At 32.8% G+C, this 27,705-nt stretch overlaps 1 protein-coding gene and 1 non-coding gene across 7 annotated transcripts; both read left to right on the top strand.

Annotated features, from left to right (window-relative positions):
• Positions 1–575: 575 nt before the first annotated feature.
• On the top strand, positions 576–647 carry TRNAH-GUG. The gene has a single exon. It is a non-coding gene; the product is annotated as a tRNA-His (tRNA).
• Positions 648–14,809: 14,162 nt separating this feature from the next.
• Positions 14,810–21,600, top strand: LOC111373049 (5-formyltetrahydrofolate cyclo-ligase-like protein COG0212). Of its 6 annotated transcripts, none has more exons than XM_022995510.1 (7): positions 14,810–15,260; positions 15,353–15,443; positions 16,959–17,185; positions 17,518–17,593; positions 18,181–18,306; positions 20,044–20,240; positions 21,180–21,600. In XM_022995510.1, exons 1-6 carry the CDS (start codon positions 14,811–14,813, stop codon positions 20,187–20,189), a joined length of 1,116 nt encoding a protein of 371 aa, XP_022851278.1. In that variant the 5' UTR covers position 14,810; the 3' UTR covers positions 20,190–20,240; positions 21,180–21,600. The 6 variants fall into 6 exon arrangements, with proteins under 6 accessions (XP_022851278.1, XP_022851280.1, XP_022851279.1 ...); XM_022995512.1 differs by lacking the exon at positions 21,180–21,600 and adding an exon at positions 19,616–19,688 and having other exon boundaries at positions 20,044–20,159; XM_022995511.1 differs by lacking the exon at positions 20,044–20,240.
• The last annotated feature ends 6,105 nt before the right edge of the window (positions 21,601–27,705 follow it).

Consider the following 27,705-nt stretch of genomic DNA (forward strand, 5'->3'; position numbering starts at 1 on the left):
ACATTTTATGTTTGAAGATCTGATTTTCCTTAACCACTGGTTTTTTTGAAACAGTATTAGTATCTAATATTTTTATAAGGTATACCTTTCCTTTTCTTTGTATAGGCTAGATTATGGTAATTCTTAACGGGACGAATTGGATCATGGTAGCTAGCATAATTTTCCTATTCTTTTTATTTATTTATTTTCATTTGTAACATTATAAACAGGGTCTTTTCCTTTATTATTGAGAGAATAAGGCCCTGTTTGGCACCCATTCTTATCAAAATGCATTTTTCTCTCTCTTCTTTTCAACCACACATTCTTTATTAAAATAATATTACACGTAAATCAAAAACTTTTTCTTATTTTTCAATCACACATTTCTTATCAATTTACTATTCAAAAATACATTTTCACATAAAAATTCCTACCAAACACCCTCTAAAAGAGCTATACAAACAGTTTGAATGTTATTTCAGTTTTCAAAAATTAAAGATATAATTATATAAGTATAATATTTAGATAGGAAAAAAAGAAAGGCACAATTTTCAAAGATGAATTCAATATCATATATTGAAAAAAACCACAAACAAGTGGCTGTAGTTTAGTGATTAGAATTCCACGTTGTGGCCGTGGAGACCTGGGCTCGAATCCCAGCAGCCACACATTTTTCAAATTAATTCCCTAATATATAATAAAATTAATCACCTTTTTAAGGTATTCCCAAATTTCCTAATATAATAAAATTAATCCTGTGTTAAATGTTTGACGATTGATAAATCATATATTTCTTGTCAAAAATCAAAATTAAACGATCCTTTAAAAGTAGTTTGTTATTTTGCATATTTTTTGACAAAATTTTGATGGAAAATAGAATTATGATTCATGATCTCACATACTAATTCATAAAGTATCAGAAAATATTAACAAATTAAAGTTGTCTTTAATTAATTAAGAATTCATGTTAAAAATATAAGTTGATTGTCTTACACAATTTAAAATAAATATATAAACATATTGCACATGACAGTACTAATATTTATTCAAGCATCCCAATTTTATAAGAGAATTTGATTGTTGTCTTAAGTCTCAAATTGATTGCTAATAAATAGCATTACTCTATCTACCAAATACATAAGATGGTCCAATAAAAAAAAAAAAAAAAAAAAAAAACTTAAGTGATTTCTCATTAATTTATTTGTCAAAGATCCATGTATTAGAAAGAAATGTGAATTTACGCAAGGAAAGATAGGCTTTTTTGGTATCACTATCACATATTTCTTTAGAGGCCACAAACATATATCGAATGTAGCCAACGGAAAATGATAAGTGGAAATTTCACCACATACATTAAAGTTATAAAAAATTCAATTTTCATTTCAAAGTTTTTTAATCCAGAAATACTTCAATATGTGAAGTATAAATGATAAATACAAAATATCCTCAATCCCATAATTAATATATCTGAAAGCTAAAGTCATTCCTCCAAACAAGCCATATTACCGTCCCCAATTATCGCCCAATAGCCCCCAACTACAGTTTCTTCATTATAACATTAAATCTAAAAATTTCAGGCTTGAAATCTAGAAAATCTTCGATCCACTCCAGAGATCACTCTTATTCATATCTCAATTGCATTTCGTACATATTTTATGTCCAAAAATCCTCTATGCGAACTACAATTTCAGAATTTTGGGGTTTGTTCTTCCGTATATAAACCTTAATAGAGAATGTGGCAAACTCTCTTCCCCCAGAACGCGGTGAATGAGACTAATAAATATATAAAGCCCGAGTATCATTGAGCTGGATAGCTTGAAGGTGACTGATGATGTATGTTGACATTACTTTGAAGGAACCTTGACATTCCTCCTTGCATTTCAATTTATCCGCTCTAGCTTTGTTGATATGTGGAGTTAATAATCCTGTGTGGGCCAAAAACAGTGGTGGTCACTAAACTTCTTGCCAATTTGATGTTTCTCACTAAGTGTCCGTTTGGCCCCCGTAAAAACTCATGAAATTATTTTTCTTTTCATTTTTCAACTCTCCTTCTTTGACACAAGTGGGGCCATGTCTGCCACTTTTCTCATTCATTGACAGTAGTTTATTTCAGTCAAATGGTCCATCGAGATTGCTGGACAAAACACCTTCTAACATCAATGACAGAAGACAAAATTACCTCTCATTTAATCACGCTTATCCACATTTCCATTGATTAGTGGTTGGGAGGGTATTATCATCATTTAGGCATATAAAGTGAAGTGTACCCTCTATTATTAATGCAAATTTTTCCTTTTCATAGTACACGTGCGTTCTGAACAACTTGACAGGAGTGGACCCAGACTTTTAGAGCCGTGGGGTCAAAAATTAAAATATAGTTTTTTTTTTTAAAAAAACAACATAATATTAATGAAAATAACTTAAAAACGTCGTATAATTACATCATTATCAATATTATTAAATAAATTTTGCTATTTGTATAGTTTTGTTTATCAATTCATTGATAAATGCTAAGCCGATAGTGAGTAAAACAAATTGAATGTGGAACGTAAATAAATTGAAATAAAATCCAAGTTTAATCCAATAAGTAAATGAAATTCAAATTAAAATCAAATATAATATCAAAAGTAATTCAAATTGTATTTAATTCATAACGATCCTAAAATTTTTGACATCATATTCTCTATAAAATTTTCTAATAAAATGATATAAATTATATTGAAAATTTTATCGTGCAAAAATAATAAACTCTAATGAAATTATTGAATTTTTTAAAAAGAAAAGACGAGTTAGACGTCATTTTTTAGATGTACGTTTGAGGCATATTTAACTATTTTCAATATCCGTTTGGACCATTCAATATGACAAAGATGTAGTTTTCAAAATGAGCTTTTACATGACATAGATGATTTGTGGATTCGGATAGCATACGATCGCCTATGAATTTTAAAAGTTAACATATTATCGAAATTCTCGAAATACCAGTTTCAAATGATATATTTTGACACGTCGTAAACGGTTGACCATTTCGAACGCTTTTAGTGAGCGAAAAACTAAGCCATGAACACTTCAAAATTGTATTAAAAATGCAATATTTCAACTTTATTTGACATCCCGTAATGAATGCATCAAAGTAGGTCGTAAAGGGATCAAAACATCTATTTAAAAAAAAAAAAAAAGGAAAAGATGAAGGCAAAAAATTTATGGGGTCATTTGATCTACTAACACCTTTGGTTAGCACCGTAGTTTCAGAAGTAATTGTTGGGTCATTTGATAATTAAAAAAATTCAAAAGAAGTAATTGAATTCTGGCAAAAAGTACGAACGATGATGGCTAGCGATTTCTGCGATTGCAAAAGACTTACTAACACCCCCGACTAGCATTATAGCTTCGAAATCTGCTTTTAATGTAGGTAAGAGAGTTCTGTCTGAAGTCAGGAATTGATTGAAAGAAAATATTTTGTGAGCATTAATGTGCCTGAAGACTAGCAAGACGCTCATTTTCGATTACAAGATAAATATGCCAAAATTTCATGTTTTCAAGTAAGTGATATTTAATTTAATAATATTAACTAAAATTTATTAATTTATAATTTTTTTTTACATAGTACACATAATAAGTTGTTCGTGTATAATTTTTAACTCCATCTACTCAAAATTTAAATAGCCAATCCTAAGACTGTATAAAGGAGGAGGGTATTATCGTTTATAAAAAAATTCAACGAGCATGCAAGCTAAAGCTCGATTCGATCCACGAGCCGTAAGCTCGGTTCAGCTCGAGACGAGCACGAGCCGAACTCGTGGACAATAGTGCAATCTCGACCCGTTGCCACCACTAGGTGCTCTAGATGTAAACCTCTTATGTAAAAAGAGGTTCAGATTTGAGAGATTATATGTGAAATATGAAGAGAACAAAGTTATATCTTTGAAAGTCCAAACTTTATTCCGATAAAAAAAAGTTTTAACTTACATTACTTTAAAACGACACAACGTGTGAGTTTTTTAATTGAAGAAAATGAGTAAGAACCGTTGGATGAAAAGTCTCTTATCATTAGCATCAATCAATCATATATATTTAATGTTAATACCATTTTATTGTCCAAAATCTGACACATAAGGCATAGACTTGGTCTGTTTGATTGGGTGGGGGCGCTGGTTGTAGTTTATTGTCACATTAATCACTCATTGAAGATTGTATGAAAGGAGCTTCCACCAGGCCACTATTAGCCTCGCCTCGTTCATAGAATTTGATTCTCTATATGGGGTCAACTCTGCAACTGCGTTCGGCCTTCCATGAGGGTTCGACCTTCTCATGGGGTTCGGCCAAAATTGTCAGTTGGACAGAACGTTGTGAAGTGTCGGCCCACATTCGCTTCCTGTGTGGCTACCATGAGATTATATTTGAAGCTTCATTGAAAGAAAATCAACATGAAACTTAAATGATGCAAAATGCAAGAGGAAGGTCAAAGCAGACTTGGAATTCTTCATGGACCTTTCTTCTGCCAGTGTCCGTCTAATCATGTGAAGTATCTCCTAGTACGTTTGATTTTGGTTAGATATGTTCATAGTTGAGTTCGACTGGGTGATGAAATCAAGTCATATTATTATGATAATTAAGGGCAAAGTTAAATTTTGGAAGATAAATAAAAATTTGTGTAAAGTCAAACGATGCAAGTAAAGGAAGGTCTCCAAAGTCTTATTCAAAGAGTCTTGTACCAACTGTTGTAAAAAATCAAGCTAATGACTTCGAACAATCTGGAAGCAACCTAATTTTTTAAACTGTCATTTTTATTTTCAAAATTTTAGATTAGGAGCAATTTGGAATCAAGTCATTAAAATCAGTTAGCCTAAGTTCTCCCATGATTTCTCATTTTCCTGTGTGCTACTAGTCGTTTTTATAACTAAATTATGTTTTCATATCTCTTTTATGGTGTATTGGTTATAGCTAGAAGACCAAATTGTAAGTATTATGCCCTAAATCCAATCAACCTTGGACATAAATATTTTTGATATATAATTAATGCAATTTAACGGCAGATCTATTATTTAATTAATAGACAATTAAATAAATAATAGAGTCTGTAGATTCAAATTTTCGTAATTTGTTAATCGCAAGGAGTTGTGATTGTGAGATACAAACAGTTACATATGATGGAATCTTAAATCGTCCGTGCTCGTAAGTAATAACGAGATACGGATATCGTTATTACGGATAGACCATCACGTATGACATTTCTTACTTGTGAAGTAAGTAACCGATCTCACAACTTAAAGTGTGGTGACACTTAAATGAATATGTTGATGTTTTGTTATAGAACAAAACATTAGAGATCCACCGAGAGATTCCACATGGATAACTATCTGAGTGTCAGTGGTTAATCTCTAATGTTCGGTAGTGAGATTGGTCCTTTGACTTGAGGTCGTCATAGTATCTTATATGAGGACAGTCATGCTTTGACGGTGTTGGATGTTGCTCTGCAAGGGCCGCTAATATGACCTCGTTCGAGTACGTTAAGAATCGTATGAAGGTTGTGAATGACCAATAGAGGATTCGTCACTCTTAAATAGTATGAGATTATGATATGCGTTTCATTCAATTAAGTCGATAACGAAATCCTTGATCAAGGTGTACTCATAAGTCGAAAAAGAATTTTCGACTTATATTGATTTAATAGTAGAGTGAAAGATATGATCGATATTCGGGATTGACACATTTCCATATCTCGTAATTGATCGGATCATGTTGACGAAGGGATTATAGTTTCACGGTAAACGAACGAATTTGGTTTTGTCATACCACGTGACATTCCCCGTCACATGTATTGCCCTGACACATTGCTAGATGTCAATCTGGGATGACGAGTATGAATTGGTGATAAATTAAAAGGATGTTTTAATCTATCAATTTTGATTAGATCAAAATAATAGTTCACGTCGTTAGGTATCGTGATCGGGAACCTGATGGATCGCACACAACAGAGAATTAGAAGATTGCAATTTGTCAATTAATAAATTTAACAATCGTTGAATAAATTAATTAATTGGGTTGGTTATTTATAGGCCTGAATTAATTAATTTGATTAATTAAGTCACGGACCGAATTTAATTAAATGGATTAATTAAATGTTGGACCGGACCAGGCCCGTTTGGGTTTATATAAATACATGGCTAGAGTGTTCAATCCATACAGTTTTCTCATAATTTCTTGCTAGCACAAGAGGATAAAACACTGGTAGTTGCAATTTGTTCTCTGTGTGAATTACCGTTGAAGGTTGGACAATTGGACAGCTATGAAAAACAAATCCAAGTTGCTAGAATAAAAATATGGCAAAGGAGTTTGCAGATCTAGAAAAGGTACGACTTTTACCACAATTTCTATCTAAATACAAAAATAAATCCTGATGAGAATCGAAAATTGTTTTAATTTTTCGTTGCGCTTGTAAAGTAGATTCCCAATCCAAATAAAGGAGACTAGAAGAGGAAAATATATTGATTGCAGACATGCATAATCACGTGACATGGGGAGTACGACTATCCTTAAGCTCATCTTTGTTGTTTTCATTGGGAGTACCGACATTTTCTATAGTTGGAAGATTGCTTACTTTAAAAAAATCATACACAAGAGTAATGAAACTACTGAAGAATTGTTAACATCATCGTCAGAGTTCATAAATTCTTAACGATTTTTTTTTAAAGTAAGAATAAAAACAATTAATTGAAAATTAGAATTGAAGAAAATATATTTAGAAACAATAATATAATATTGAAGAAATATTGATACAAGGAAGATAGAAATTGAAGAAATTATTTGAAACAAATGAACAATTGTATAATAACTGTATAATTTTATTGCTAGAGTTATGAGAATACTAGAAAATTGTAGAGAATGTTAAATTGTGATTAATTTGGTTTGCCTTGGACACCTAGTTATGTACTTTGAATTGTTGGAGACAACTTATAAAAAGGGCTATGTAAGGGTTGGTTTTTAATATATTTGTTTGATCAGTTTTAACCCGCAAAAACGTGATCAAAATACAATTTATATGAATGAAAATTTGGACAGAGTTTCGGTATAAAGATTACGCAAAACAAGAATTAAGAAGGAATAGAGAATAATCCAAAGCGAGACGTTATCTCTTTCCTTAAGACAAATTGCCCCATTATGGTGCTCAAGGTGAATAACACTTGTCTCCCAAAATACAATGGATTCATAACTTGTGGTAACAGCACTTCAAACCATAAGAAACCGACGAACTTTTGGCAGAATTTTCCCTCTACAAAGGAAATATATGAAATGCTATGAAATTTAGAAAGGAGAATGAATGCTCAATGCAATTGGTGTACCCAAAATCATGTCCATAGAGTTCTATTTATAGATGTAGAAAGGGTGCAAATGAAGTAGTGTGGGCCAAAACCTGCATCCTTTCGAAAAGTTGCAACACTTCATTTCTTCCAACTTTGGTCCGCAATTTCTCATTCATCCAGAATTAGTTTCGAGATTCCAAATATGCCACGACGATATACTCGACAAGTAAAATAAGTTGGTCTATTTACTTTTGTAATTTGACCATCGGATCAAATCCGAATACTTGGTCGAAGTTGACACGTAGTAACACCTTTTCATTTTCCACTTTTACACACCTTTTCATTTTTCAATTTTTGGTTAATAATTTGAACCAATTCCTACATGAATTTAGCCTTACAAAAAAAAAGAAATAAAAGAAATTAAAATTTCAAATGTGAATTGATGGCATCCTACAACGTGTAGATTGCCATATATACTCCATGGCCGTAAAGGTAATCGGGCTCGCCTAGGTCGACTAGCGAACCAACTCATATGAGCTTACGAGCAAATTTCACGAGTAATTTACTACTCAACTCTATAGTAAGGTGAGCGATTAGTCCCACTTGATACCCCTAATCCAAAGGCTCATAACTTATCGTAAATGGATGAACTACCGAAGAGAGACTCACGTGGTGTTGGATTTTTAAGCACTTGAGTAGGCAAATGATTTGTGCTCTCTGCATTTCCCTAGTTATATTTAGGCCACTCATTCACTTCGTTACTAATACTCCCTTGAGTGAGACGTTTCTCCGTTATTAGATCATTCACAACAAAAGAAGAAGAGGGGAAATACTCAATAGATGCAATTTTTTAATTGGCAAAGCTTAATTTTGGCCGTTGTGTTGCACTTAGATCTTAAAGTTTCTGTTTGGTCCCAATTTTTATAACATTTTTTAAACCCATTTTCAACCATAAGTATTATGAAAATCGCAATCTTTATCAATTTTTCAATCACACATTTCATTAACTTTTATCAAAATTTACTAAAATCTGATTGTTAGCTAAACTAAATATGGCCAAGTGTAATAAATGATATCTTGAAATTTTGACGACTTATCCTTTTGATTTGACGTGAGATTCATCATCTTTTCAGTCTAAGTGCCTGTCTGGTAGAAATTATCAGTCTAAGAAAATCGATTTTCAAGTCAAATCATGTGGTCCCACAATCTGACTGCTTCTTACATGGTTGTGTAAAACATTACTAACTGGACAACTCTACCCTTCTTCATCTCCACAAGAATGAATTCTCCGGTCACGTGAAGATGGGAAAGGACGAAAAAATGTGTAAATGCATGTTGTTTGGTCTGCACATTTGTCGGACACTTTCCATTAAACAATTCACCAACGGTCATAATTCAAAGGAAGAATTTCATGCATTTCTCTATCCTCAATTGAAGACAAATTTGACCAAAAAAAAAGACCTGTCGAATATTCAAATAAAACGAAGTTAATTCAAGAAACCCAGATGAGAAAGAGTATGTAGATGAACTTCTAGAAATGTAAATAAACAAATGAATCTATAAAATAGAAATAGAGTACAAATTTGAGTAAAGAATGTTTACCAGTGAACTTTAGGTATAGCAAGCTTCAAGAAGAAAAGAAATGGATATAATTTTATTGGCATGAATGAATTTTATTATACGGTTAATTTTGAAATGAAGCCACATGTTCCAGAGGTGCAAGGCGTCTGTCATGCACTGGAGAATCGTCAAGTTTATAGCGAACCACCCGTCGACGAAAAGGCACATGCAGTTTTCACTTATTGAGAGGGTATAGAAGAAGAGAGGATCTACAAATAGACCAGCAGTGCATACTAAGAGGAAAATTCTGTCCCATTCTTGAACCCATGTGACCCTACATTCCAGGATTTTCCCCCAGAACCACCACCCCTTCCGGCCAGAACCGCCGTGTATGGTTTTACAGTTGGGGATAAAATTTTCATCCTCTTCTTCTGCACCTCCTTCGTCGGTATCAGAATCATCACTGTCATTGTAATTATGTGGATTTTGTTTCTCTCTTCTTCACATGACTACTATCTTGCTCTCTCTCCCCCTCTTCTCCTCTCTCATGAAAAATTTATCTTAAGAAAAAAGGTTAACAGTACACAAATTTCCCTTAGTTCGAATAACCATTTCATCCTACCACACGAACAAGTAATTCATTGTCTAAGTTTAATAAGCTCCAATATTTCTCAATTCTTTTAAAATTCAAAAGAAACAAAACAGTTACATCCTTAATATATACTACAATACATGAATAACAACAATACTAAAAATCCCCACAATCTGGAAAGATGGAGAAGTGGAAAACAGAGACGGTCAATTGCACTTTACCTGAATCTTTCTTTCCCACCACTCGTCTGATGCATTAAATGTTCCCATTGCGGATATATACACCACACCGGTGCTGTTCAGCAACTCGCTCAAACGTTTATACTTCTGGCGAAGACAGTCCCAATGATTCTTGAGTTGCTGCTTCGTCCAACAGTGACCGGAGTTGGAGTTGAACAGCCGGATGACTTGGTCCCATCCGTGTTTCGTGAAGCACTTTCCGTTGTGATGACCGTCGGCTATAACCGTCTCACAGGCGACAACGAAAAGTTGGTTCTCATGTCGATTCCAGTGGGCATTCTTGCACGCAGGTGCTTGGCTATGGCTGGGAGGAGTTTTGGAGGTTGACGAATTCGGTACGGTATCACTCATCTGGAACTATTGTAACCGGATCTGGAGGAGAAATATTGTGATCGGATCTGGAACTGATTCGTCGACTGGTTGGGGAGAGAAGTCTGTTTTCTGTGATGGAAGAGAGAGAGAGAGAGAGATGGTGTTGGACTGTTGGTTGGTGGAGCATGTAATGCGAGGGTAATATTGTAAAAGCCATGAAAAATTGCCTGTTGTTGGACAGAAGAGATGTCAGACATATTTCATTAAAAAATTGGCCAACGATCGGATTTTTAATTACCAATGGTCCGGATTACGCTTAAAAGCACGTCTAGACAGGCCTTAAATCTGGCTCTTGACAGTCTTCGAGCTGGTTAGCATTGGCTATTGCATGGAAGGTCGGATTTCTCAAACAATTTGAGCCCTTGTTTGAGCCCCCATTTTAGAGGAGAAAATAAATTTTTGAATAGTGTATTGATGAGAAATGTGTGGTTAAAAAATAAGAAAAAATTTTTGATTTGCGTATAATATTATTTTATTGAAGAATGTGTGGTTGAAATGGTATCAAATTACTATTGAAAAATGTATTTTGGTGGAAAAATGGGGCTCAAAGCTCTTGTTTGAGCTCCTTTTTTTTGGGAAAAGATGAATTTTTGAATAGTGTATTGATGGAAAATGTGTGGTTAAAGAATAAGGAAAAATTTTGGATTTACGTATAATATTATTTTATTGAATAATGTGTGGTTGAAATGATGTCAAAATACCGTTAAACTTGTTTGAGCCCCTTTTTTTGGGAAGAATGAATTTTTGAATAGTGCGTTGATGGGAAATGTGTGGTTAAAAAAATAAGAAATTTTTTTGAATTTGTATGTAATATTATTTTATTAAAGAATGTGTGATTGAAATGTGTCAAAAAACTATTGAAAAATAAATTTTTCCCTATGTTATTAGTGACTTCTAAATGTACCATAGCTACTGCTTGACTTGCACGTCTAGCTCGTTACTGCCTTAACTGTAGCTGCCAAGAGGTGACATGACATTAACGAATGAAGAACTTTATAAAGTTCGTTATGTTGAATTAATTTATTAATAATGTGCAGTTCTTTGGATAACTGGCTTGTTCATTGTGCATATTTAGGTTAAGAATTCAAGATTCAAAGATAAATATTGGTTCTGGATAGAATTATTTTTTGCTTCGAGAGCAAAATGAGAACGGATTTCCACTGTGTTCTCATACATATTTGTCCTTGTATGATTGTAATAAAGCGTTTGGTGGGAATTAAAATTAGATTTTTTAGTAGATTGTGATAGATTTTTTTGAGATTAAAACGTTGTGAGACCTTTAAAAGATTGGTTAATATTGATTATTTGATTTTGACTTAAAATCAAACTTTAATCCGAACCAAACAACATATAAATTAAAAGTTGATAAAAATTCAAATCAAAATCAACGATTAATTTTAATCAAATATTTTATGAAATTCACAATTTTTTAACTACATGTTTCAACTTTTATTAAAATTTATTAAATATTTGATTTTAATCAACACTATATTGGGGCACTAAGTCAAGTTATTAAATTTAATTTTAAGTTATTTATTATTATTATTATTATTATTAGTAAATGGTTTATTGGCAAAACTGTGGCACAACTGGACCGCAACTCTCTATTATTATTATTAGGGGAATTTTCAAAAATGTTACAAAATTAACAAGGTCCCAAAATGTTGTCATTTTCACTTTATGTGAGCAAAAATGTCACTTTTTTGTGTGAAATGTCCAAATTAGCCCTAATGACAAATTTTCATTAGCATTTAATGATTGATTTGAAGGAGTTGATTTTGTTAATGTGATTATTTATTTTATATATAAAAAATATGGATAAATGTGTATTATATTAATTAATATGAATTTGGGTGAATAAAAAAAGGGTAAAAGAAATTAAAAAAATGAAACATAAACAAATATATCTTCTTGTTTTCTACTAGAAGAAATCGTAATATATACTAATACATTTTTAATCCTTTAAAGTTCATCATTTATATGTTTTAAGCCATCTTGTACAATTAAATTCAAGATATGATACATACAACGAATATGAAACAAATACCCACCAAAATTAGGTTGAAGTGTCCTACACAATTTATTGACGACTACCTTATTAACACTAGCATTATCAAAAGTAAAAGACCAAATTTTAGTCTCGCTATTATATTCTCTAACAATACTGATAATCGTATTATATATATTATTAGCATTATGAGAAAATTCAATAATTATAAAAGCAATAATTTTTTTATGCATGCACCAATGTGGGTCTATATAGTGTGCAGTTGCAGTTATATATGTTTTTTTATTAACCCCTTCCCATATATCAGAAGTTAAAGATATAACACCCCCATATTGTTGTAAATCCATAATTAATTGTTATTTTGAATTATTGAAATATTGTATTGTATCGACACGAAGAGTGTTTCGACTTACCCCAACGTACCTTTGTTGCAGATATTCTTTTACGAACGAGACGAAGTGTTGGTTGTAAGCAATAGCTAGAGGCAACTCGGTGGTGGTAACAAATTTCACCATTTCGGTTCAAGTATTGTCCTCTGAATACACCCATGTGGATATGGGTGAAGTCGTAGAACCGGCGCCTAGACTGTCAAGTTGCAATTGTGTTTCACCAGTTGGAAGAAGTCCATGTCTGGCCGCACATGCTTTGTAGTGGCGGTTGAGATGGGTGGTAACAATTCCTTTTTGCCATGTCAATCTTTGTTGACAGTATTTACATACTGTTTTAGATTTTTCAAGGCCATCGACGACTTTTCCCATTGAAATCAACTTAAAGTGATACCAAAATTTTGTTTTTTTTTGCCATTTCGCTTTCCCCTCGCATGTGGGATGTTTAATTCGACATTTTCGTCCTCATGTTCAGTTTCGGGAACGTTAATATCATGCAAATCAATTGGATTGTGCCTTCCCTAACTGTGAATGTGAACATCCTCAGGTATGGGTACATCATTCAGATCGACAAATTCATTTGGAAATTGACTTTGCGGCGTTTTAGGCGATTCACCATGATGTGGCCCACATCCCATATCAAATAAGCTCTCAACAAATGAGCGTTGGTCCATTTGTTTGATTGTTTATGATGAAATTCAAATAAAATAACTAGAAAAATATAAATGTCGTGACATTGTGAGAATTGAGAATTGGATGAATTGAAATTGTAAGTAATAAATTGTAAAAATTGAATCGATATTGTATATTTTACAGCACAAGAAAGAAAAAACTCGATAATTGATATAATAAAAGAGAGTTGAAAGAGTTGAAGTAGTGATTAAGTGATTGATATGAAAAAAAGGGGGGGTTAAGGAGTATTCATAGTAGAAGGGGAAAAAAAAAGTTTTAGTGACCAAATGGTCACTTATGCTCAGCTCGTGGCTCGTTGCTCGTCGTTGAAACGAGCCACGAGCCATTTTTAACGAGCCGAGCCCGGTGAAGCCCGCTCGGCTCACGCTCAGGCTCGTGATTTTACGAGTTCGAGCCACCCACGAGCCCTATTTCGATGAGCCGACGAGCGACTCGACCCTTTTGACATTCTTACCACATACGGACAAATCAATCAAAAAATTGTGAGATCATAACATTTTATATATGTTCATGCAAAACACTCATGCAGCGTTAGGATGAACCAAAGTTTAACTTGTAGAACTGAGCGGAGGGAAGGATTGAACTGTCGTTCTTGACAGTTCATCTGTCGACTAGTTCATCTATCAAGAATTACTGAGGCTAACCGTCGGGACAGTTAGGCGCGATGTCATTTCTCTACATTAGTGAACTGTCAACAGATGAACTATCGAAAAATCTACTTTTCACCTCTAAACACATAGGTATTATTGAAAGTTATTTCACTCCATATTCGAGCATAACGAAACATTAAAACCAAAGATATGATGTCAACTGTCTAGCAAGAGTTCAACCAAAATACGAGTACTATCCACAACAAATGGATTCCAAGTGATAGCAATGTTATTTCTGCATCACAAAAGTACCAAAAATATTGAAACAAAAGATATGTCAAGTGTCAATCCACATTTTCACCCAGCATTGAAACATCCAAAATGATTGAAATCTGAACTTTGAAAGCAAATGAAGAAGATAAATATTAAACTGGAACTCTAGATAATTTTTTTCCTCAACATTAGTGTTAGCACATGTAACGTGTGCATATATGCATCACTAATAGAAAATGTATACAAAAAAGAAAATTAAAATTTATGGTACGAAATTATAGAAAGTAGGGGAAAAACATTTTCAACCATAACACAGCCAGAAATTATTCAAAACGTTAAAAAAAATTACATAATATTAAACGGATTTTTACCTCTTTCTAATCCAAATTCAAGCTCTTATTTTAAACCCAGAAAAAAGCTCTATTTTTTCGCATCTCATAAACCCTTTACAGCTGAAAATATTACAAAAATTGAATAAAAAAATAAGATTTTTCTTTCTTGAATCGAAGTCCGTAATAAGAGAAATGAGAGAGAGAGAGTTAGGATTGTTTGAATGAGAGAAATTAGATTCATCACTTTTTTTTCCAACTTTTCATCACTGACATTGACAAGATTTTTGTACAATTTTTCCATTGGGTCAAATATCATTTAATTAGGATATGTAGGAAATTTGAAATTATCTTTCAGGGCAAATATGTCTTAAAATGACATTCTTACAATGTGAAAAAAAAAAAAAAGTGACCTTTTTATGAATGTCTTGAGATTATTATTTATTATTATTATTATTATTATTAAATGGTTTATCGGCACAACCATGGCGCAACTGGACCGCAACTCTCCTCTAATAATGGATGCTCATGAACTCAATATTTCATCAGTACTTGGATTCACTTCCAAACACGCCCTTAAATCGAAACATACCTTTAAATTCCCCACCATTTCAACAACCAAGAATTCCCATTTCAAGCAATTCAATCTCATGATCCATAGTACCAAAAATTATGTAACCAGAGGCAAAAACGAAACAGTGTTCAACGACGAAGCTTACGAGGCGGAGCGACTGAGGCTAGACGCCGAGGCACGAAACTCCATGGCAGATAAATCTTCAAAGGGGGTTCAGATTGAGGACGACCCGAAGGCATGGAAATGGGTTATTCGAAATCGGGTATGGGACTTGATGGAGGCGCAGAACATTGCTCAGTTCCCCCGTCCCGTTCATCACAGAATACCCAATTTTGTTGGAGCGCCACTTGCTGCCACTAAAGTAAATAGTTGAACATTCATTTTGTTGGAATTTATCCAATTCTTTCACTGTCTGTGTTGATTTTTTGTTAATGGACTTGTGGGGTTCGGCAGTTAAGTGAATTGGAGGTGTTTAAGAAGGCAAAATGTGTGAAAGTGAATCCAGATACGCCACAAAAGCAAGTGAGGCTCCTCACACTGAATGGTTAGTTTTGAATCAATAAATATTTACCACAGTGATGAATGATGTTTGTTATGGTTGGAAAGGAACTCTTTTAAGCTTTAACTATGAACTATGAGTCTGACCTTATTTTGTTGCACACATACTTGTATATTGTGGGCTGCTATTTAATTATTTATTTTTTTGGCTCAAACACACATATTGTACTTTAGCCGTTGACAGCTATTTTAAGACATAATCATGCTCTTGCACCGATGCCCTGATTTGATTGACAATGGATAAGGTTAGGTTACTTTTCATTTTTCACCTTCGAGCTAAAGAAACTACTACTTGGCTACCACACTTGTGGGAATGTACCAGTCCATCTGTTTGTTGCCCATCTATTTCCCATTTGTCATAAGAACGCATTTGAATGTTTATGATTAATGATATAAAGGGGAAGTTTAACAAAATACCAAGCATATGAGGGGTTTAGCATTACATAAATTGTGGCTTCTCCAATTAAATGAAGTTATTAAATACATTGAATCTTCCTATAATGATTTTTTATTTTTTTCCAACTTCACTTGCTATTTTGAAAATACCTTTTTCAAATACAAACATATTGATATTATATCCATATTGTGCCCATGAGTATTCCACATTTTGATATTTCCTCTCAATCTTTTGGTGTATCTTTAAATAAAAGCTATACTTTTGCATTAAGGATTTGATATTCTACCTGTATTATTTTCTTGCCAGCGGTTGTTGTCTTATGTTATAAGTCTGTTTTATTTGAATCAATATGCCTAATCTCAGGTTATTGCTGCCAAAACTCTATTTTCTCATTTTGTTTAATTGATTGAATTTTTGGTTATATTGACTCCCCCCCTGCCCTTCCTTATTTTGGTGATCTAATATTAGGTAATTTTCATTTAGCCTCTCTGATTTATGAGAAAATGTCACTTGATAGGAGTAATGGATGTATTCAGTTTCAGGGAAATGAATTTATATTACATTTGGCATAGATTTGAATATTAAATTAAGTTGCTGAAGAATTATTTAGCAGTTTGAATATAAAATTTTAATCATAATTAAGTTCTTACTTAGATTTAAGTGAAACTCGGTTTCTTATTTAGATGGGAATTATACTGGTAAATGAGTGGTATCAATAGTATAAAATGAAAATGTTGTAAATCTACAAGTCGTAGATATGGGCTTTTAGGTTATTATGAAAAATTGGAGAACCCTAACAAATAGTTATGGTGGCCAGGTGATACTTACCATTAGGTCAAGAGATAAATGAAAATGATCCCCATGTATAATACATTATGTGATATTAAACCACTGGTGAGGCTTGTTTTGATCTATGTCAATGACTCAACGTAGAGATGCTAGTTTAATAACGTGTAAAAAAATTGATGATAGAAATAGCATAATCGTAAATATATTAGGATGCTGGAAGAATGCGAAGAATATAATGCTCGTTGAAAGAAGGTAGGTGGCTTTGATAGTTGCTGATAGTTTTGCTTAAGCTTCGACATATCTGTTGGCATGCAGATGGCAAGAAACTATTAACTCCACAGCCCCGCCTCAGGACTGGATTTTTCTCTGTTCTTGAGTCTTCTATGTTGAGTCCCAGCACCATCAAGGAGGCTTGTACTTCTGTGGGAGTAGCCAAATATGGAAGGCCGATTGGATTAGATGAGAAGATAAAAGTGGATCTAATTGTAATTGGTTCTGTTGCTGTTGACCCAAAGACAGGGGCAAGACTTGGCAAGGGTGAGGTATGCCCTCCCCTTCCTTTGCATCCGGTGTCTTTTTTGAACATGAAATGAGATGTGAATTCATTCTGGTTTTGAAGAGATTGTTATTCTTGGAATGATTAAAAAATAGCCTTTAAACAGGGGTGACTAGGTGCATAAGAAGGACACAATTTCACGACTTAAATATGTTATTGATTGAAACAGCCTGCAACTGTCTTAAACTTGTCTTTTATGCGGCAAAAGCGATGTGCAATTTCTTCAAAAACTTGAATAACTCGGTGATTATTCTTTTTTAAAGCTTGGATTTTCAGTTCTAAAAAAGTTCATGTTTATTACAAAAATTCATGGTGTAGGGATTTGCTGAACTTGAATATGGGATGCTGCACTACATGGGTTCAATTGATGACTCAACATTAGTTGTCACATCTGGTGAGTTTCTATGACCCCTATGATGAACTTCCACCATTTTTTCTAGAAAGCTTTAGCTTTATGCCCTTTAAATCTAATTTCAGTTGTTCAATCATAATGCCAATATTGAGTAGTGAGAAGCCTGCAAACATGACTTTGGTATGAAGTCCTTGAACCTTGATATTTCCTCTGCCTCAGATGCTAGGAAGTAGTTCAGTGCCATTTGCTGAATGATCATTTCCTAATTGACTTGCCACAATAGCAAATCTACAAGTGGAAGATTATCAATATATATAGGGGTGGATATTTGAGTGATTGTGAGCTCTAGGACAACAAATGGGATACTGTACGACACTGTATGTAAGGGGGGTATAGCATTATCTCCCCCTGGTTGCATTGTGATGACAATTATTTTTCTTAATCAGTATCAAATAGATGAGTTGTATGTTTATCCTTGAGCCTATACACACTGCAAACAGATATCTTGTGACCCAGCTTGGTATGAAACTACTAATATTTATGTTGACGTTGTATTGTTTTGAGCCATGACAATATATTATGGTTTATTGTTATTTTCATCAAGTCAATTTTGTCAATTACTGTTACAGTGCATGACAAACAACTGGTTGATGATATTCCCGTTGAGAAGTTGTTGGTACACGATGTCCCTGTTGACATCATATGCACTCCAACCCAAGTCATCTTCACCAATACATCTATTCCAAATCCTCAAGGTCAGTAGTAGGATCTTGCAACTCTTCCTTTCTCGTCGTTAGTTCTCAAATTCATATTGTCACATTCCGTGTGAACATTATGAACTTGAAGAGATTTGTGGCATGTGGATCCCTGTAGAGAATGGGAATGCGAAGTCATGAAAAGCAATTCATTAACATCAGACACAGAGGCAAGGGAAGTAGAGAGGGACCTTATTTCCTTGACTTGGGGGGAACGTTTGATTACACTACCAATACACTACTAAAACACACATATAGACCCTCCTATATTTAGGCTGCATGAGATTATATAAATGGACTGGACTCCTAAGGTTATAAGAATATTGACTACTTATTAGTTGTTGCTGTTATATGAGAAGTGTTCAACTATTTTCCGTTGGTGCCCCTAAAAATGCTAGTCTTGCTGTGATGCGGAAATTTTATGAATCTTTGAATAACTTCTTGTAATCTTATCTCACTCTTATAATTGAAGTATTAATTACATTTGAAATAGTGATAAACTAAAATTTTACCATTAATATTTTATATAAATGCTGTTGCTTAATTTATTTTTCCCAAACTTTGCTGTTTAATATGGGTTAATCCAGCCGTATAACTATGATAGTTGTATTATATTTTGAGTAAAGTCTATCTACAGTATACTGATTTGCATGCTACATTTTCTTATCTAGATAGTAGACAGTCATGATTTTTTTCCAAAAGTACGAGACCTTTCAGTTATCTCATGAATGAGAAGATTTCCATTCCAAATGTGTTTTTCCACCTAGAAAGTTGACAGTCGACCAATGCAATCACTCCATGTGTCATCATTTTTAATTATAATTGACAGGAAAGTTGATGGGGATCGTATTGGATATTCCCTTGAAGACTTGCCAATATAGGAGACTTATTTAGGAAGAGAATTTATATTTTATGTTGAGAGATTATCTTTTATTAGTTTAGTAGTTTTCCTTATTTATTAGAAGTTCAACTTTAAGTCTATAAGTATGGGTAGGCTTTTCGTTGTAACTTACAGTTTGATTACTGAAGTGCATACGATCAATTTCTCTCTCTCGATGTCTTTCTCTCTACTTTTCTCTCTTCCGTCTCCCCTTCTTCTCCTTTCTTCTGTAACTTCCCCCTTTCTCCTCCTTTTCTTATCTCTTCTTCTATAATTTTGGTTCTTGTTCAATTGCCTGCATAGTTAGAAGTGCTTATGACAGCTCATTTAGAAATATTTTAGGGCAGTAAATGTGAGGAGTGGACTAGGAATATGGTGTTTGTTTTCAATCTTCACGTTTACCTGCTTTGATCAGTGCTTCGGGTGTAGGTGGTGAGCCCCCACATTGTAGAGTGGCATAAGGGAATCATAACTGTATGCATAGATGTGGGATTTTATTCAGGTGTATAGTTTATAATCCTATAAATAGATTATAGGATTATTTCTCTCTTTTATATTCTCCTAATTAGTATTTCTATAGTTGATTTTCCTCATTCTCTCCATCGACTGAACTACGTTTTTCTTGTTTCTTTATTTTTGATCCCTATCATTTTTGTTATATGAGTGATTTAATATTCATACTGGGATCAACTTAACTCCATCTTTATATTTCTAGCCTCCAATAGCTTGTCAATAATTTTCTAGAAGTTATTATTTGACCACACTGCTCTCTCTGTATCTGGAAATCCATTCTCATTATTTTTTTCCCCTTATGATTATGATTTTAGATATAATCACCTTTCTGATGTTCTCTAAAGGTATCTATTGGGACAAGCTTTCTCCTGAAAAGCTTAGTCAAATTAAAATACTACGAGAGCTGAAGAGTAGAATTGAACGAGAATCTGGGCAAAAGCTTCCTTGTGGCCCTTCTGAGAAACTACCCCCAACAGCAAAAAGAAACTGATTATTTCTTCTATATTTTGGAAATTTGAAGACATGGATGCAATGTGTACCTGTAAGATTTCTTTTGGGAGACAAATTCTATTTACTTCAGCATCTTTAGTATCACCCTTCGTATATGGTGGAGGAAGTGACTTGGTTTTGCATGCAAATTTTCTCTGTCTTGGAAAATATTGTTCCTTTTGTTAACTTTTTCCATGTATAAAATGATAAACATTTTTTTGGGATGGAAAAGGAGGGGAAATGACGTGATATTTTTCTCTATTTCCCCCCTTTTGCTCTTAGTGGGGTACGTTTTCAATTGTAAATTTCCATTTTACAATGTTTTATATTAATATCGAATTCGGGTTTGACATCACTAAATTCTTAATGTATTTTTCTTTTCCTCGAGTCTTTTACAAGGCAGATTCAGGCTCTTTCTATTGTTCATAGTGAGAAAAGTTGAGGTTATATGGATCACGAAATTGGGCTGAATTGAAATTAGTTCGTGAAAAGTCTTGGCCCCTGTTTGGTTTAGATGAAAATCAGATTTTTAATAAATTTTGTTAAAAGTTAATGAAATTTGTGATCGAAAAGTTGATAAAAGTTGTGGATCCCATGAAATGTGTGGTTTAAAATGAGCTTCAAGAAATGGGGGCCAAACAGGGCTTAATTCCATGCCTACTAAGCCCTAACACAGCAGTATGTGCCCATTATACTCGTGTTCTTATCATGTTTAATTGAACATTTTGAATTTTTGTAATTTACTGGATTTACATTTGAATAAAGTCACGCCTATTCTAAGGAGTAACATTGTTATCAAAAGAAGAAGAAAGAAAAATACAGAATTGGTGGCATTACAGACTGATTGCTTTAATTTTCCGAAAGTTATAGGCCTAGATCAAATAATAAAGCAAGTGTAGAGGGCTAAAAGTCGAGAACGTTGCCATTCTGTGGAGTCTTGCATGCAGTACTTTAATAGGTTTGGTCTTTTAAAATCTTGTTTTTGATGCAGATTTTCTGAAGTCGTCTTCTGTAGCAAATCCAAACCTTTGTGGATGGGACATGTCTGTTTTTGGGGATTAAAGCATCTCTATCAGAAGAAGAAAAGTGCGTATTCAGGAAAAGGGAAGCCTCTCTACCCTTTCATATTGAAAACTTCTTTTTGTGCTGTGGAGATATAGTTATCGGTGTCATTTGGAATTTAAAAACTTCTCAGTTCTCGTCAATTGGTTCAGAAACAAAGTCTGAGGAGACGTCTACATGTATCATTGTTGTGATAGGGTTGTTATTATGACGAGACATAGTAGGGAGGTTAGAAGCGTCTACACAGAGTCGTTCTTGGTCATCCTTCACGTCAATCTTTGATGGGATATGTGTCTCAGAAATATTTCTATAAATTTGTTCCAATGGAGACTCCGGAGTTTGAATTGTGCTGATTACATTTTATTCTTCGGGTTCTTCTCAAAATCAAGCAGTAAAGAATAATTCATCAAATAACAAATTGTTACATGTATGTCATGTAGGGTGGGTATGAGTAGTCCTTACCATGAATAATGTTATTCTTTACCACTTGATTTTGAGAAGAATAAATCAAATAATAAACTGTCACATGTATGTCACGTTGGGTTGGTATCGGTAGTTCTCGTCATTAATAGCATTAAACGCACAAATTAGTGTTTGAAAATAAGATTCCTAAGGCATGTTGGATAGTTCAAGAATCAATGAGGACTTTGTGACAAGACAATTAACAAAAGTTTTACATCTTGACAATGTTCCCTGACAATCCATGTTTCTCACAATGGACAATCAATGCACTGTTGGAGCGAAGCCTTGTCACAACATAATTTGAAAATGATCGAGCTACTTGTACCCGGGTGCTTACACGCTCCCATGTGAGAGGCGTGTAAACGCTCTGGTACAAATGAAATTTCCCATTTGAAAACCGCCTATAAATAAGCAATTGTGTTGGGCTACTAGGGAGAGTTTGGCACTTCCTGGAAGCCTTCTCACAATAGGGAGTTCGAGAGGGGGGGGTTGGGGGGAGGATTTTTTTGTCCTTTTAATTTACATGGGTCCCACATATGGCAATGGGTCGGGTTTAGACCTTGTCCAACCCTGTCTTAGATGGGGCGGGGTGGCAGGCTTGCCCCGTTTGTTACCTTCTTTTTTATTTTTATGATATTTTCAAAATTTCAAATTATGCTATTATTAGAAAATAAAATGCAAATCCAAAATTTTAAAATCCAAAATAAATAACGCTCAAATTAACTTCTTTTTTCTTTCCTTTTCACCGGAAGGGGCGAGTTTTTTTTGTAATCTCTAATTTTGCATGAATCCTAGTCCATATGAGAGAATATCAAGCATTCTTTCTTATTTTTTCGTCAAGGTAGGTTAGTTCATAAATAAGAACCTTTTGTAAACGATTATCGATGCACACTTGTAAATGATTACTGTTCACAATGTTCGTGACGTAATCAACAATTAACGATGGTGCTTTGGTAGTTAATTGTCGTGGCCATTGAATTAATTAATGAGAAAGATTTCAATCCGACATTTTCGTCGTTCTTCTCTGTGCATTTGAGTCTCAAACGGACGAAGTTATTAAATGGGCTATCAAAACTAGGACCTAAGCAAAGCCACCAACCGTGGAAATCCTAACGTTGGCCATAGTTATACATCCATCTCAAAAAATTACATTTTAACCATTGTGATTATATATGTGTGTGCTCACGCGATAGTGCATATAATTATCAATATACGCTTGTCAAAAATTACCTATGAAGACATCATCCGTGACTTCGTTGACTATCATGGAAGGCACTTTAATCGTTAATCATTGACGAAAATTGATTTTTATTCTTTGTTCACATTCTTTTTATCTTTTAATATTTCATCACCTAATATTTTAATTATGATATTAACAACTTTTATTTTATTCCAAATAAAAATTTTCTTTATATATATTTAACTTTATATTTTATTAGTATTACTTTTGGACAAAATTTGTCAGGAAATATTATTTTGTAATATTACTAAATGAAATTTTGTTCTGATTTGAAATAAATTTTTTTACTGTCGTTTAACTACCGGTAGAAATTTCTAGAACTAATATTTTTATATTTTTATTATTTTCTTTAATGTAGAAACTGCATTGATAAATTAAATTATTCTCTCCTGACATTTATTCTCTCTTCTCTTTTTCATAACACGTTAGCACAAAAACTTAATTTTTCAAAATCTTGTGAATGTAGCATTTTTTTAAGCAAAATTATTTATAACATATACTAAAAATTAATTTGATGACATGTGAATTTTTTATACATGTGCATATAGCACGTTAATTTGTGTACATTTCAACTTTATGTCGTAATTGGTCGAAATTCACATTCAATCTATGATGTTAAAAGTTACTTTACGAAATTTCGGTTGATTTATCTTTGTAAGGCAATTATATTCAATTTGTCCAAATCAATTGTGCGTACCACTCTGCCCCAAATTCCCAATTAATTGTCTGCCAAATTAATAGTGTTTAATAGTTCACACATAATTCCATGGTCTATGTTCAAAGTTATAGTGTATATGGTGGATAATGATTACTCCCCTTTTTTTTTTTTTTCTCCTTTTTTTTCATTTTTTTTAATGCACGTGGGAACCTTTTTTTTTCTTTACACACAACTTCATAATTTCGCATTCCGTACATTGTACCGAAATTTGTATAAATTCGTATCGCAATCATTATGTTTGATAATTAGTTTTTATATAAAGTTTATACCATATTTGTATAGTAATTAATATTTTTTTTTATCTTATTAAATATTTTTAGATGTTCTTCTATAAATTTTAAATTGATAACTTATCATATTGTTGGTCCTAACGTAATACAACATTGTACTTAATATTTCAGAAGAGTATAAATCCTAGATCAGTCTATTATAAATAATTTGTTGTACTCCTTAAGTAGTACAACATTGTAATTAATATTCTTAAAGAATATTAATTGTTCTTGAATAATATAAATTATAATTTTTAATATTCTAAAAAAATATTAACATATTACTCTCGATGAAATAATAGTAAAATACCACATGCACTCGAAATAGCATGTCTTAAATAAATTTTTTTTTAATATCTATCTTTGAAGAAAACACTTAATTTATGAAATGTTGATATTGACAATTTGATTAATTATTATATGACGTTCAATCGTATATGTAAAAATTAATTGCATTTCTTTATTGTGTATTTAATCAAATGGCAAGTATCACAAAACTTGAGTTTACTGTACTTAATATACGAGTAAATTTAACCAATAATCACTGAACTTTACACTTGATTACTACTTGCTCACTCATCTTTCACATATTACTGAATGCTCACTCATCTTTTCATATAATTACTCATTCATCACTCGTCTCTTCAAATAATTGGGCGACTTTTACGGCAAATTTTCGACAACTCCGACCACAAAAAATGTCGAATTTTGATATCGTTGGAAAGCCCACGATGTCCTCTTCGATTACCACCCAAAATCTCATTATAACTCCAAGGGATTCGATCGAAAAATTGCCTTAAAAGTTGCCCAAAATTTTTGAAAATCTGCCCAGATTTTCAGATTTTTTGACGACTTTTAAGGCAATTTTTCGGCAACTTTCGACCATCAAAACTATCGAATTTTGATACCATTGGAAAGCCCACAATGTCATCTTCAATTACCATCCAAAATTTCCCCATAACTCCAAAGGGTTCGATCGGAATAAACCCACAAAATCAGCACCTTGAAAAGGCGAAAATCTGGACAAAATTCGGGATGCTGACTTTGTGAGTTTATTCCGATCGAATCCTTTGGAGTTATCGGGAAATTTTGGATGGTAATTGAAGAGGACATTGTGGGCTTTCCAATGGTATCAAAATTAGATAGTTTTGATGGTCGAAAGTTGCCGAAAAATTGCCTTAAAAGTCGTCCAAAAAATCTGAAAATCTGGGCAGATTTTCAGAATTTTTGGGCGACTTTTAAGGCAATTTTTCGATCGAATCCCTTGGAGTTATAATGAGATTTTGGATGGTAATTGAAGAGGACATCGTGGGCTTTCCAACGATATCAAAATTCGACATTTTTTGTGGTCGGAAGTTGTCGAAAATTTGTCGTAAAAGTCGCCCAATTATTTGAAGAGACGAGTGATGAATGAGTAATTATATGAAAAGATGAGTGAGCATTCAGTAATATGTGAAAGATGAGTGAGCAAGTAGTAATCAAGTGTAAAGTTCAGTGATTATTGGTTAAATTTACTCCTTAATATACATAACAAAAATTATCTGTCATAGGTATTTGATATTGATGTTCATTTTGTCTCAAAATATTTTGGAGAGACAATAAAAGAAGAAAATAAAAAATTCTTTCATGATCATGCAAAAGCACTCATCTTTTTTCGTCATCATCTTCATGATGGATTAAAAATCGAATCTCTCACTGAAAAAGATCCACAAATTCTTTCAAAAAAAATTAACTGAAAGATTTGATCATCAGATGACTATAAGTCCTCCCGAAAGCTCGCCATGAGTTATGCATCTTCATTTGAAAGATTTCAAAACTGTTAGTGAGTACAATCATGAACTGTTCAGAATATATTTAAAATTAACCTTATGTATAGAAAAATCACTCAAGAAGATATGTTGGAGAAATTTTTTCCATTTTTCATGTCTCGAATGTGCTCCTACAACAACATTGTGAGCGTGATTTTAAAAAGTACTTAATTCATATCTTGTCTGCTTGTGAGTGAATAAATAATGAGTTGTTAACGAAAAATCATGGGTTACATCTAATTGATTTTGTAAAGTTGCCTAAAACAAATGCAATATCAAGACAAGGACGTGAACACGAATTTGGACATAGACGTGAACGTGCATGTGGAATAGATCATGGATGAAATAATTAGCAAAGCTATCAGCAACAAGGCTACAATTTCAAAAGAACAAAACAAACAAAGTAGTACATCCAAAAATGAATACGAAAAAAGTTACTTTAAATGTAGAATGAAAAGGCATTGGACACTTACCTATCATACGTCAAAACATTTTGTATATTTCTACAAAAAATAATTAGGAGAGAATAAAAAGTGAAGACAAATTGTGTTGATTATGATGGTCCAATTGATACGACTCATTTGGATGTCTCTGATTTCTTTTCTAATCCAAATAAGATTATTGATCATTTGATTGAAGATGGTGTGATGTAAGATATATATTAGTTTACTTTCTAATATTTTCCTTTTGTTTCAAAAATTAAATTTAAAATATGTTTTTATTTTTTGCAAAAAAATAAAAATAAAATTGAAACTTTATTATGCATCGTTAATTTTATAATATTGAATTATGACTACTCTTTTAAATTAAAATTAAAGTTTTTAAAATATATATGTTTTGTTATAAATTCATGATGAATTGTCATGATATTTGTTTGATTGATAGTGTAGCTACATATACTATTTTTCAAGACAATAAATATTTTTTGGATTTAATATTAGCAAAAAATAATGTTAATACGATATCAGATATATTGAATATTGCTGGAAGCTTTGGAAAAACTTGTATTATTTTACCAAATAATACAAAATTATATATTGACTGTATATTTTATTTTAGTAAATTCAAAAGAAATTTGTTTAATTTTAAAGATATCACATTGAGACGATATAAGAAAATAATGTTGAATATATTTACATAACTTTTTTTTTTTTTTTTTTTGTATTTGTCCAAAAGCAGAGAAAATAAAAATTTTATGCACTCTCATTTGACATGTATTATACATTTTTAAAAATGGTTGAATCAAATATTGCCACGAACCAAAAATTCATTGACATTAAAAATTTTATACTTTGACATGATCGACTTGGACATCTCAAGAGTTATAATGATGCTCTGAATAATAGACAACTCATATGGACATCGTTTAAAGAACTAGAAGATTCTTTTAGCCTAATAATTATTTATGTATATTTTGTTCGTAAGATGAGTTAGTCATTAGACTTTCGACTACAAATGTCAATATTGAATTTCCAACTTTCTTGAAAATAATTTATGAATATATGTGAACCAATACACCCACCATATGGACAATTTCATTACTTTATGGTATTAATTGATGCTTTTACTAAATGGTAACATATTTGTCTACTTTCCACTAGCAATGTAACATTTGTTAGACTACTTGTTATGAATAGCATTACTTATAGTGGTAAACGCACAAATTAGTGTTTGAAAATAAGATTTCTAAGGCATGTCGGATATGTGAAGAATCAATGAGGACTTTGTGACTTGACAATTAACAAAAGTTTCACATCTTGATAATGCTCCCTGACAATCCATGTTTTTCACAATGGACAATCAATGTACTGTTGGAGCGAAGCCTTGTCATAACATAATTTGAAAATGATCGACCTACTTGTACCCGGGTGTTTACACGCCCCCCATATGAAAGGCGTGTAAACGCTCCGGTACAAATGAAATTTCCCATTTGAAAATCGCTTTTGGCACTCCTTGGA

This window comes from Olea europaea, unplaced genomic scaffold (genome assembly GCF_002742605.1).
Source record: "Olea europaea var. sylvestris unplaced genomic scaffold, O_europaea_v1 scaffold1066, whole genome shotgun sequence".
In the NCBI taxonomy this organism is placed as follows: Eukaryota; Viridiplantae; Streptophyta; class Magnoliopsida; order Lamiales; family Oleaceae; genus Olea; species Olea europaea.